This window comes from Mustela erminea, chromosome X (assembly GCF_009829155.1).
Source record: "Mustela erminea isolate mMusErm1 chromosome X, mMusErm1.Pri, whole genome shotgun sequence".
NCBI classification, from domain to species: Eukaryota; Metazoa; Chordata; class Mammalia; order Carnivora; family Mustelidae; genus Mustela; species Mustela erminea.
The window spans coordinates 15,281,849-15,295,098 of NC_045635.1; the positions used below are offsets into that span (position 1 = coordinate 15,281,849).

Consider the following 13,250-nt stretch of genomic DNA (forward strand, 5'->3'; position numbering starts at 1 on the left):
AAAATACACAAATCTTTAAAAAAAAATCAGGAATAAGTTTTTCGTTAGCAGTTGGAAATTCTGCACCACCCCTTTCCCTCTCTGAATTTGTACTTCTGTCATACTGTTGGATTTTACTCTAATGTAATGCATCTTTGTGCTTTTGTTAATTTTGTCTTTTGTTCATCATCTTTTCTTCTATAAAAAACAAGGTTATAAATAGAAATTTATGATTTCTTAAGTTCCTGAAATGCTAAGGTTCTAAGTGTAATGGTTTTTCTTCTGGAAGGAGTTACCATGACAATTACTAGTAGTTTATAAATGATCAAAGCAAATGTATACACACGTACCACACATTTTCATAATCTGTTGGCATAAAAGAGGGCAATCTTATTGGGCTTTCCCCCCAGATAACTTTATGCACATGTGTATGATTTTACTTAACATGAGAATGACATGGTTTGGTACTGATTCTATTCCTATTTTTCATTTTATAGATATAAGTGCCAAGAAACTTTGTTCACATAAATTGAAGTATATAGGAATGGAAAGAATTCTGTTATCACAACGTCACTCAATTCTTTGAACTCGTTCCAAGTTATATCAGACAGTGGTCTAGCATCACCAAGAACTATTTTGAACAATCTATCAATGAACAACTCAGTCGGTGCCTCCTTCAATTTTGTTGGAAGCAAAGAATTAGAAATCAACCAACTTATAAATGGATTTTTTTGTCCAGTCAATAAAGTCACTCAATTTCTCAAGTCCAACAACAATCTTGGAAGTGTCTCTTGGTTTGCAGTGGGAGTTTGCCTACCTGTGGAGCGGGCAAGAGATTGGCTATGCTGTGTAAGCTGGGATTGGGTCACTGGGAAAGGGGAATGCAAGGGGAGAAGCAGCCTGTCAGTGGGTCTCCCAGGAGAAGAGTTTGAAGAAAGAGCACATAAGAAATGAGGCACTATCCATGGCCTGGGGAGTCTCCGTGGCCCCCCACGGTGCAGGTGTCCCTGTCTAGAGATCATCGTCCTAGGCTGCTCTTTGCAACATTGCTCCGAGCGAGCTGGTTCTGCTAGAATCACACCATGGAATATTACATTGACATTAAAAATATAAGGTTGACCTATGTGCCTTACATGCAAAGATGCAAACATACATTATTCACTTCAAAAGACAACTGTGGACCCTAATGGTACGTACAACCTGATCACATTTGTAAAAATTCATCCATCTATCCAATCATGGAAAGATAGAAGTCTAAAAGCCTGTACAACAAATTAACAGTGATTATCTCAAAGAGAGGTTGAGACCCTGAGGGTACTTTCACTTTCTACCTTCCTGCATTCTTCTTTTTTTTAAAAGTACCTATTCCCTTTGTAACTGGGGATGGGGTGGGGAGAAGTTCTTTAAAACCCAAATACAACCGAGTAGATCATGTAAGAAACGATTTCAGATGCCGCTACGGAATTTCAGTCAGCTGATTATGGTATGTGTCCAAGAACTTTCCTGCTTTCTAATAACAGGAGTCCTGGTGAGAACGTAGGTTGATGCCTGGTTCTTCGCTCTGACTATAGCTACGCCAACTACCACTCGGAAAGCCCCTGTTTTGTGCCCACCATTTCAAATCATCAGGTCTACATTTTACAACAACCCTCTAATGCAGCGGGGTATTACTAACCCTGTGATACCTAAGAAGAAAGTGGAGCTCAGAGCCATTCAACCTGGAACTTGCAGAGCTATCCTTCAAATCCAAGTGTGCCTAACCTGGGAACCCACGGTTTCTCTAACACACCCCATACTCGGTGACTCTGTGGAATGATCTTGTTTCTGTATAAGGGTTTGCTCTATGAGGTCAAATGTACTTAGGATGGCAAACATCCTACCCATCAATATTTTTCAAAACTCATGATACATTTTTAAAAGGTGAATGAATAATTTTAAAAGCTTTATAAAAAGTAATGCCTTAACTGTTACGCTCACAATTGTTAATTACTTAAACTTCTGTTTGGCCAGCAAATCTTTTATTCATTTATTTTTAAGGATTTTGTTTATTCATTTGATAGAGAGAGAGAGAGGGAGAGAAAGCACGAATGGCAGGGAGTGGCAGAGAGAGAGGGAGAAGCAGACTCCTGGCTGAGCAGAGAGCCCCGATGCAGGGCTTGATTCCAGAACCCTGAGATCATGGCCTGAGCTGAAGGCAGATGCTTAACCAACTGAGCCATCCAGGGACTTTGGCCAGCAAATCTTTTATAAGCAAAAATCTTCGGGCCAAAAACCTAGATGAGACCTTAGAAAGAGCCAAATTAGCAGTTTGGGTTAAAGGAACTAACAAAACTGAGGGAACTGCAGTTAAGAGTCAAACAAAAGAATAAGCTATTTAATCTTGAAGAGGAATCAGAGGTTACCAAAAAAGAGCAGTTTTCTTAATGTCCAGAAAATGTAGCTAAAAGAAACAGAGCCTGACAGACAAGCCTGTGAGGCTGAACTGGGCTGCTTTGATTATTTCCTCCAAGGTCCTGGTTTAAAGATAAGAAACCAAGATCCACACCTGAAACTGATAAAATATTGTGTGTCAACTCTACTAAAAAAAAAAAAAATCTGGGACCCAAAGAGGTGTGTGCCATGGTGGATGGCCTGCTACAGTGGGGCGTGTGTCCAGAGGACATGTCCCCTTTCAGGGACTCGAGGAACAGGGCATTTCATCTCATTCAATGGCACTTTACTGAGTGACAAGATGAGCAGTCACTCACTCATAAAAGAAAATTTTTGCGTGTGAAACAACAATATCCTAATGCCTAGAGTTACACAGAACCCAAAATTAAATGCCAAGTAAAAAAAAAAAAAACTCAAGGAGAAAAGACATTCTGTCCGAAGCCCAGTGCTCTTGTTACCACACTGGGAGGGACAGACCCCTCTAGAACTGGAGGCTTCCATTCTCCAGCCTTGGGGAAGGAAGAGGACAGAGGTATAAAGCATTTAAAGGTTCCTTTAGGGGCACCTGGGTGCCTCAGTTGGTTGAGTGGCCGACTCTTGGTTTGGGCTCAGGTCATGACCTTGGGGTCCTGGGATCAAACCCTGCGTTGGGCGCCCCCCCACAACAATGTGGAGTCTGCTTCTCTCCTCCTTCTCTCTCTCTGCTCCTCCTGCTCATGCTCCCTATCTCTTTTCTCAAGTAAATCTTAAAAAAAAAAGCACCCTTTAAAATGTGACGTTGCATGAGTGATCTGAAAAAAAGTAACTGTAACCCTATAAAAAATCAATCTGCTAATTGTACATTTCTGGGCAGTACTGAGTTTTCACCCACGCTTGAACACCTGCCTCTCTCTGGGGCCTTTGGTTTGTCCCCGACATTTCTCTCCCCAGACCCTCATTTCTGCACATATGTGCTGGACGCGTAATTTTCAGAAGCCTCCCCAAGAACTGGTGTGAGTCCATGACAAAGCTACCACCTGTCTATAAAGTGCCAAGGAAAAGAAGGTCAACATTGTGAGTCTCCCAGTAAGCTAAATTTGTCCAATTTTTAAATCTACCAAGCAATGGCATTTGCTTTTTAAGATGTCCTCAATTAGTAAAATGAAAGTCAGCAGTCCCTCAAATTAAAAGCCTTTTGTGTGTGTGTAAGTCTTTGAATTCCAGAGAACACGAACCACCTCAGCGAGAGATGACTCAAGTGTGGGGAGGTGGGGAGCGCCACCGCAGGTCACCACGCAGCTAAATAAAGCGGCTTCTCTGGCTCTAAATCAGGGATCCCTGTTCACTGACACCTCATCTTTAGCTTGTCACCACCAGATCCAATTACCCTTTAGCGGGGCGCACCAACCTCACTCCTAAGTGCTCATCACTTTTCTCATTTAATAAATCTGAGGTAGCAGGAGGTGGTCTCGTCCAAGGCATCCACATCAGGCCTTAACAAGGGCCCTTGGCTAGAGAAGGGAGTTTGATAACTCAAATGTCCCCCTTAATGAGGTGTAGTTTTGTCTCTAATGCTTTTAGCGTGACAAAGAGGTCTTTGAGTGTGGTTTTCTGGCAGGTGATAGATCCCTCTGGATATTTAGAACAGAAGCCGTAACAGGGCTCTGCCAATCTGTGAGCCCACGGCCAGCGGGCAGAGGGCACTGCAGGCCAAATGAAGGCCATGTGCAATCCGAGAGTGCATGTCACCTGTTCCCTTCTTGCTTCCGCCTACGTTCTCAGCACCGAGGCCTCAGTCAAGCACAGTGCGGAAGTAAGAAAGCTTACTGTGTAAGTCTCCCTGCTGAGTATAGACTACTTTGCCCCCACTGGGTGTCCCTCCGCATTTGCATTCTTCAAGGTGCCAGTGGTCTCAGCATGTGGCAGAGACATTCAAGCCACTGGGCTGAAGGAAGGCTGCTGGAACCCTGGCCGTCAAAGTGGGCGACCAAAATCCCAGAGCAGGACACACTGCCTCTGGGCACAGGTGAGCTTCTGGGGCTGGTCCCAGGTCCACACGGGTAGTGGGCACTGTGAGCCTCTCCAAGCCGAGAGGCATTGGAACACATCTGCTGAACACCCGAACGTCCCTCTGCTCATCTTACCTGTCAGTTCCTTTTCCTTGTTGCCGGTAGACGACTGGAGGTCCCCCAGGGAGGATGGCATTGCTCCCTCTGTTTTAGAATCATTCATGCCGCCAAACACATCGCTCTCATGGGGCGAAACATATATCATCATCTCCCCACTTTGATCTGTTGAACCCCCACCTGTTTCTACAGCATTCATGCACCTTTTCCTGTGGGCACTTTGAACGTTCACCACTTTTGCTCTTATTGGATGCGGTGGGATGAAAGAGGCTTGCAGAACCCATCAAAACTAAGCATCAAAACCTAGCCAACCCCACAGACTGCTGAAGACTAGGCCGAGAAGGACAAGGCCTTGCCATCAGCCCATCTCTTCTAGGACTGTGAGATGATTTTGAAATCAGTACTGGTTGCCAGCTTGACCTCATTTACTCAGTGCAACCTAGACTGTGAGCCCTAATGGTCTTAGGGGAGAGGTGGGGAGCCACACAGGGACACTGCAGGGAGAGGTCTGGCATAGACCCTCTTCCAAATGAACTGGAGCCAAGGCCAAGTGTCCCAAAGTGCAGGAAGGACACCAAAAATGCTCAGAGTGCTGACTAGGTTCAAGATCATCCACCAGAAGTTCAAGATGTTTCACTTCCTTGGTATAAAGCACATGGCCCTAGAAAGCCCAATCTCTTTTGCTTTTTGTCGTCACACTGGGGACATGCATATAGCTTCTCAAATAGTCCTGATATAAGTTGGTGTGGAATTGTAGAATTGTGACCTGTGTCCCTGGATGGGAGCCAGAGCTGCTTTTAACAGCTTTATTGGGGTATCATTTGTATATCACAAAATTCACCCAGGTTAAGCATACAACTTAATAATTTTTGGGTGCCTGGGTGGCTCAGTTGGTTAAGCGACTGCCTTCAGCTCAGGTCATGACCCTGGAGTCCACGGGGAGTCTGCTTCTCCCTCTGACTTTCTCCTCGCTCATGCTCTCTCTCACTGTCTCTCTCTCAAATAAATAAAATATTAAAAAAAATAATTTTTAGTGAATTTATGGAGCTGTGTAACCATCATGACAATCCAGTTTCAGAACCTTTCCAGGATCCCAAATCAATGAGGTCTTCCTAGCATTGCCAAGGTGTCAGCAGGGAAGTGCTTTTGCATTTCCTGGTCCAAATGAACCACAGGCTGGGAGGCATCTGTAAGAATCTGAGGACAGGATGAAGTTAAACTTAGATCTTCTAAACCAGTTTTATGTCCTAAGTCCATCAACTTTAAAGCTGGCAAACCTTGGCCCCCAAATTGATTGCCATGTCCAGTGCGTATCTGTGGATCGGGTTGGAAAGCCGGAGGAGAAATTCCCAGCTTCCCCACATGAGGAGGGGGTGCCAGTCTCGTAAAGGGAAAGAAGTGGGGACAGTGGGATGAGACCTGAACAGGATGGGTGGGGAACGATGGTCAACAAAGGCAAGCAACAGATGAGAAATGGGAAGGGTTGTTTCCAAGTCAAACAGTTGCTTCTGGACGGCTTAGCTCCCAGGCGGCTTCCCACCTGCGGGCCGGCTGCTATCTCCATGCTTTAGTGGGAAAGAGTCGGAAAATCTCCATGGTATTGGAGTGTAATAATAAATCCTGCCGTGCCGTGGGAACCACAATATATGGCATAATAAAAGTAAATGTTATGGCACTTGACTCCTCGGCCTATAATCTCCCATTCAATCGGAGCAGAGAGTCTTCCGTCAGCAAGAGAAAACTGGACAATTTAATTTTCATTTCTATTCATGCGCAGGCCTGCTCTGGAGCTCATCCATGGCTCCTATTATGTTCCTTGAAATATGGCCCTGAAGTTTGATACACAGTATCTCAAACCAACATCAACAACTTCGTTTTGGACTAACTGATTTCATTCTAAATTACTGTGGGCTGACAGATGCTGGTAGCTGCCCACAGGAGATTGGAAAAAACCATGTTCTCTAATTCAATATTATAATAATTTAAAATTATAGCTTTATTAAGAGGAAACAAGTTTATTTATAGCTAACACTGATGATGTCTAAGGGCTTTCAGGGCTGTATGGGCTATTCACTGTGGCCCACATTTGGACAGCTTCAATTGTTTGAATCACAAACAAAACATTCTGGTACAAATAATTTTCTTCTTGCGTCAAGGCAATGAGAAAATGCTACAAAAGCAGAGACACAAAGCAGCCCTGAAGAGTGCCAGCCTCTCCGAGGGATCCTGTGCTCCTGGATCCACCCATCTAACAAGAGCATTTCTGCCCCGGAGCCTAATGACATTCTGCTTAAAACCCGTTTCCCCCTTGGCCTCTGAGAGGCTGCCAGATTCCTCTTTTCCCTTAGATGGGGACTTTGCGTGTGGTTTGGTCATCAAGCTCTAGGTCCTTCTTCCTCTTTTCTCAGGCTAAGACCTTGACTTATCTTCCTGACTTAACTAACCCTTCTAAGCAGACGATAGCATTGATAATAGGCATTTCTCTCTCCTGCAGCCCATTAAGGGACGTTCCAGAACTCTGGAAGACAAGGTGAGGAAGTTGGGAGAGACATCAGTTTCCTTCATCAGTGAAGCAGCTGCAGCCGGGAGGGGCGGGAGAGGCCGTGTAAACTACCGAAGGTTTTCCTGGCCCGGAGGCAGCAGTCTGCGCTCCTCACGCTCGGGTCTGCACGTGCAGCCCTGCGCTTGGTCTCCTAGAAGGTCCTCATCTCTACTTGCAAACCCTGTTGGCCTCTACAACCTCAGCTCTCCCCAGCCTCGACCTTCTGGCTTCCACCTCATCCAGCACTAACACAGGGACATCTGACCGCATCTCAAAATCAACAGGCTTAAATAAATCCACATTTCCCCCCAGACCGGTTCCTCACCCAGACATGCTTATTGCTTCCCAAGTCACTTTTCCCTAACCCTAAAACCTCACAGCTGACAAGGGATTCTCTTCTCCTCCCTGCGCCCCAACCCAGTCAGGGCCCAAGGCCTGGCAATACTTCTCTTGCTCTGCTGCTTCCACATCCAGCCCTTATTTCGCAATCTTGTGCGGCAGCTTAATGCAGGGTCTCTCTTAACTGCCTCTCACCCGCACTACCAATAACCTGACTTCGCAACACCCATCTTTCCTTCATCCGATTGGTCCCACAGAGCTCCATCAGTTATCATCGGAATGCTTAGACCTGATCATGTCACTTCAATGTCAACCCACAGCCTACCGAATAAATCACAGACGCGTCCCTCCTCTGCCGAATCCAGCCCAGACCTCCATCTACAGGGCAACCTCCCTCTGTGCCGCCGTGAACGCTCTCCTATGGCCAGGCTGATCTGTGCTCAGTTATCCGCCTTCCCACGGGAAGTCCCTGCCTGCTTCTGCCTCAGTGAATCCAACTTCTAGATCTAGAGGAGTTTGCCCCCGACTCATGGAGCATCTGGGTACCGCAGAGCCTCCCCAGCTGTGACTGGCATTACCTTCCACCACTCAGTGGTCAGTGAGACAGTCTGCTAGTGTTACCTCACTTTCCACTTGCTGTCCCAGAGGCCCAAAGAGACACAAAGCTGCTAGACAGCAGGGCCTGTGTATGAGGGCCTTGGTAGCCATTCGGCCTTGCCCTTGAGTAGATATTGAAGTATTTAGCGGCTGATTACAAGGCCACCGAGGATAGTTTCTTGCAATGCAAACAATATGCATGACATGATTAGCTTGAGGAGTTAGGGCTTTCGGGGATTAACGTCTTCTTGGTAAAATGAGAGCAAACTAAGCCTCAGCAGCTCTTTCTGGGCTCCCAAATACACACAACAGGGGCCCAGTTTCCACATATGAGGAGCTTCTGTAGATGAACCCACTTCGATCGAGGCCCCCAACATTTCCAAACTAGCTTGTCAGACTGAGAAATATGAAATGCATATTTTGGTGAGAGCCACCCGAGTCATCTCCAGACCCAAAGAAAACAAGAGCCAAAGGCCAACGCTCTTCCCAAGCAAGGCACAGCCCTTTGTGTCCTGGAGAAGGGAGAACACCTCCCTTCCTGTGGGGGGCCCCACATTACCTTCTCTGCCACTTCACCAGCTGGCCACCCTGCCTTAAATTGGGGGCCTGAATGTTAAACCACAGTGGCAAGACCAGAACTTCATCAGGCTCATTCTGATGACTCCGTCTCATTTATAGCCAATCACTGCCCTGCTCTGCTCTGCCCTTTAACCAGGTCAAAAGCTGCAGCAGGCCGGCATTTCTATTATTATTCCATCAGCCCAAGCTGTCAGAAGCCTTTGGTCGCACTTCCTGACTGCGCTTCTCAAAGGCTGGGGTGGTCAAAAAGCCTCTGCAGACAGAGCAAATATTTTTGGTGTTTACAGTCACAATGACATATCCTACCACTAAGTCTTCATAAGATCAGGCCAGAGACTACAGTCAGCAGTTGTAAAGACACAACTCTATTAGCAGGTTTGGAAAAATACAACAGTCCAAAAAGGAGGAGTAACCCAGGTGACAGGATCATTCACATTAGGCACTCGGTGCCTTAACTTATGGGTCCGCCAACGGTCAGATGTTTGTTTCTAAATCGAGCAGCCAATGCAAAAGATGCTGGAAATCTTCCACGGCAAATCAGTTCCTGAGAGCGGATGCCAGAGGTTTGGGAAGGGGTGGGGGACAGGAGGGACATGGGTGTAGTTATAAAAGGGCAACATGGCGGGATCCTGGTAGCGACAGAATGTTCTGTATCTTGACCGAGGGGGAAGATACACAGACCTAACACATGTGACAAAACCATAACGAACCAAAGACACACAGGTACTAGTAAAAGCAGGGAGCCCAGTGGACGTGTTCATGTCAATATCCTGGTTCCGATCTCAGACTGTAGTTTCATTATGATGTTACCATTGAGAGAAAAGGGGTCAAGGGTACATAGTTCTCTCTGTATTACTTCTCGCAACTGCATGCAAATCTCTATTTCAAAGTAAAAAAATTTAATTTAAAAAGGCAAATTCCAAAATGTAGCCCTATTACATAGAATATTATGACCATGATAGGTATAAATAGAAGATGTAAAGCTTAAAAAATTTTTTTTAGCCCTCAAATCTAGACTTCTTAAAAGGGCTGTCACCTGAGTCAGACCAATAGTGGCCTCAACCAGCACACATGCGACCTGGTGCCACCCACGCACACACCCAGAAGACCCTCTCACTTGCTTCCCCACAGAGACTTTGGCTACCTTTCCCTCCATCACAGTGCTATCTTGACCTTTGAAAAACTCACCCATGTTCTTAATCAATCAGCAATTATCAGGCCAGAACTCATTTTAAATTCAAACTCAAAACACTGAGTGTTGACTATAACGAACTTGGCCGTTCTGCATTCTCACCCATTCACCTTATGAATATAAGTGTTAATGCCCACTTTTACAAAAGGCTTATTCATCACCTCTTTTCTTTAGACTGTTCTCCTAAGGTCAGGGAGAGTAAAAATTCCAGGCATTCTGTTTTAATGTGGCAATCACCATCACATCCCCTTTACAAAACCACAACTTCTAACACCAATGGTGGGCTGTTAGCCTTCCCTGTAAATGGCTGTGTTCGTTCTCACCAGGCTGCTCGAAGGGGCAACCCAAACGCTGCAGTTCTTTGAAAATTTTGTGAAGAGAAGCCAGAACGCTCGCCTTACTCACCGATGTCATTGCTGCGATCCGAGAGATCCTTGTCCAGGATGCCAGAAATCGAACTGCCCACCAAGTCAATCTTTGGACCGTCACCCCTACATTAAAAACACAAGTCCAGGCATTTAATAATTGGTGTGTGTCCTTGTCAGCTTTCTCGCTGCACACACGTTAAGGAGCGTGCTGTGTGCATGGGGCGGGTGGCGCCGTTGTCTGGGAGGGAGCCAGCGGGAGCCAGTGACTTCTCCAACCGCATGGGCCTCGGTCAGACCTGCCGACAGACTGGATGCCCACCTCTCCAGCACACATTTTCAGAGAGGGCTATTTTAATAATGACTGTTCAGCAATACACCTTTAGCCACTAACCCTCCCGCGGGTACACAGGGTACGGCGCGGGGCCTACTCCCGCCCCATGGCCAAATAAGCACCAGCAAATGATAACCAGAGCCTCCCTTTTAAGGAGCAAGGAATTTAGCCAATGCTGCTTGTCAAAGGTCGGCTACTTTTAACCTTGAGAAAAAGGTGGTCTGGCCTGAGTCGGAGGCATCAGCTGGGGTGTTGACAGGCACAAGGGACTGAGTTTAAGGTCTGGCAGCCTGAAAGCTGGCGCTGGGGCCCAGGCCTGTAAAATTAGATGGCTCTTGGGTAGGTGCCCCCGTGCCCGTCAGGACACAAGTGACTTCCCTCTGTATCTGGGCAAGGAACAGCCCTGAGGGGTGGGAGCAGGCCTCTGAGAAGAGGAGAGAAACAGGAATAGAAGGTGCCTCCGAATTCCTCCCAAAGGGCAGATCTCTAGACCCTTCCAGGGGGATGAGCCCTGAACAAGATTATCTGTGGTCTGTGATGGTTGTGAAAGAGGAAAAGATCCTCACCCATAAAATGAGAGGGAGAAGCCAAGGAGTTGTTCTGGGAAAGCAACAGAAATAGGCCATCTCGTGGCTCTGGGCAGTCACCATGGCCTGAAGCCAAACCACACAATGAGTGGCAGAGTTACTCAAGGCTCGCCTGTCAAATACCCATCATGTAGGGCATATGGATAGAGCCGCGCCAGGTAGTTCCTACTCTGGAGGGGCTCACGGTCTCCATGGGAGAAACAGACAGACACACACATAGGCCCACACGGCACAGGCTGGGCAAGGGAAATGCACACTGAAGTCGTAGGGGACGAAAGGACTGGGTCAGTGCGGGGGATCTGTGTGGTGTGGTCAGGGGTACACAGTGGAGGTTGCCTTCCAGCTGGGCCTTGGTGGGAAAGGGAGAGAGGATATATCAGTAAAAGGCATGATTAAACAAGGACCTCAGGGGAGGTGGGAGTGCCCAGTGTGGCCAGGGTTCCCTGGGCTGAAGCCTGAGGTCCCCAGAGAGCAGAGCAGAAAGGCAGGCAAAGTTCAGACTGCTGGGCTGAGTACTAGAAGGTTCTGTTTGTCTTGGAGGTAATGAGGGAGGGAAGGACAACTGAGGAAAGAGACCTATAAACCAGGGGACAAGGGAGGGACTTGATAGGGTCAACCCCCGTGTCTCTTCAGTCAAGAAGGGGCAGTGGTCATAGCATTCAGTGTGACTCGCATATCCTTGTGATGGGAGAGAAGACCCAGTGGAAGGAGGTAAGCCCCCGGCAGTTCCCAAACAAACAAGACTGACCTGTAAGTCTTTAAAATTAAATGTCTTAAAGTAAGAACTCTGGGCCAAAAGGGCTGGGCCAAATGGCTTGACCTCCACTGAGAGAAAACACAGCTCTAAAACTGTGGGTGGGTATTAGGAGACTTTCTGGGCTTTTCAGAGCTCGGCTGAAGTACAAGTTCAAGGAGAGCATGGGCCACTGTGCTTGGAAGGGGGAAGCAGCTTAAGCTTTAGAGCAGAGCATTTGTTTCCTGCCTCAGCCCCACCTCCTGAGGCTGTGGAGTCCCCCAGGCCAGGATACTGTAGCAGACTGGGGGACAGAGTAGACTCCATCCCCCGGCCACCAAAGGTCAGGTCCCACAGGGCACACTCCTTTGGACAGACCCTCAAGCCAACAGGAATGGTGAGACTGAGGAAATTTATTTCAAAACATTTTATTGGCAGGGCCCCAGTGGCTACTAACTGAAGGTAACCTTCTGAATGAAATGTTTTGGGAAATGCACCATTATTAGTAGGAAAGGATTTTCATTTTGAAAACTACTTGAGGACTCCTAATCTTATTATTTTCTAACTACAGAGCTGGAATGCTTTGGTGCTGTCATTCTCCAAACTAACACAACTCAAATTCTACCCAGAGCCAGACAGTCCTGTCCTTTTGGGAACACACCAAGGACCAAAACCTATGAGAACACGTGTTCTGTCCAGGGAGAAAGGTCACTCAGGCAACAAAAGTCCAGTTAATTCCACTGGGCTTTTTTTTTTTTTTTTGCCAAGAGGAAAGTTGGTTTGAGGTGACGCCCTGGCGGGATGACTGGGGACAGAATCTGAGGGCGTGTTGGTGGGAGAAGGAACTTTATGTAGCAGTTAATGATCTGTGTCTCGGAACAGCTCAGCTCAGCTGCTTCTGAACATGTGGTTTATTCGTGCATTTTGGTAACTATGAATCTCGGAGCCGCCACTTCTCTCTTTGATTTGACAGCTAGAAGCTTCCAGTCAACTGTGAGCCTATCTTGAATAGACTGTGGAGAACCCTACCACTCATTACTGTGCTCATTGTATCCCAGGCTGTATTACTCTTCTACCTTTATTTGCCCCCTCACTGTCACTCTCAACTATTTTATTCTTATAGATGCATTTTGGAAAGTTACCACAGAGCCTTTGGGGAATGGCTCAGGGTAAAGAGAAGTAATTTCTAAGAATAGGTTGTATATCAATAGCATTTAAAATGGGCATCTGCTTTGGCCCAGTTCTGGGAGGCTATGCTAAAGAAATTGTCTGAAATGACCAAATGGGTTTTGGAGATCAGTATGTTTACCACAGTGCTATTTGTAATAAAGAAAAATTGAAACTAGAATCTTTCATAAATAGGGGAACAGGTGAATAACCTACATTTGATGGACTTTTATATAGCCACAAAAATGATATCTACAAACACATGACAGGAAGGACAAAGGCTGGTGTGACAGTGGCAAAG

The 13,250-nt window shown here is 46.6% G+C and overlaps 1 protein-coding gene across 7 annotated transcripts in view; it reads right to left on the minus strand.

Annotated features, from left to right (window-relative positions):
- SH3KBP1 (SH3 domain containing kinase binding protein 1) overlaps positions 1-13,250 on the minus strand; it is a 337,564-nt gene that overhangs the window by 20,077 nt on the left and 304,237 nt on the right. For all 7 annotated transcript variants that reach the window (XM_032331651.1, XM_032331653.1, XM_032331647.1 and 4 more), the window contains one exon: positions 10,169-10,254. In XM_032331651.1, coding sequence (XP_032187542.1) covers positions 10,169-10,254 — 86 coding nt within the window. The remainder of the gene's footprint in view (positions 1-10,168; positions 10,255-13,250) is intronic.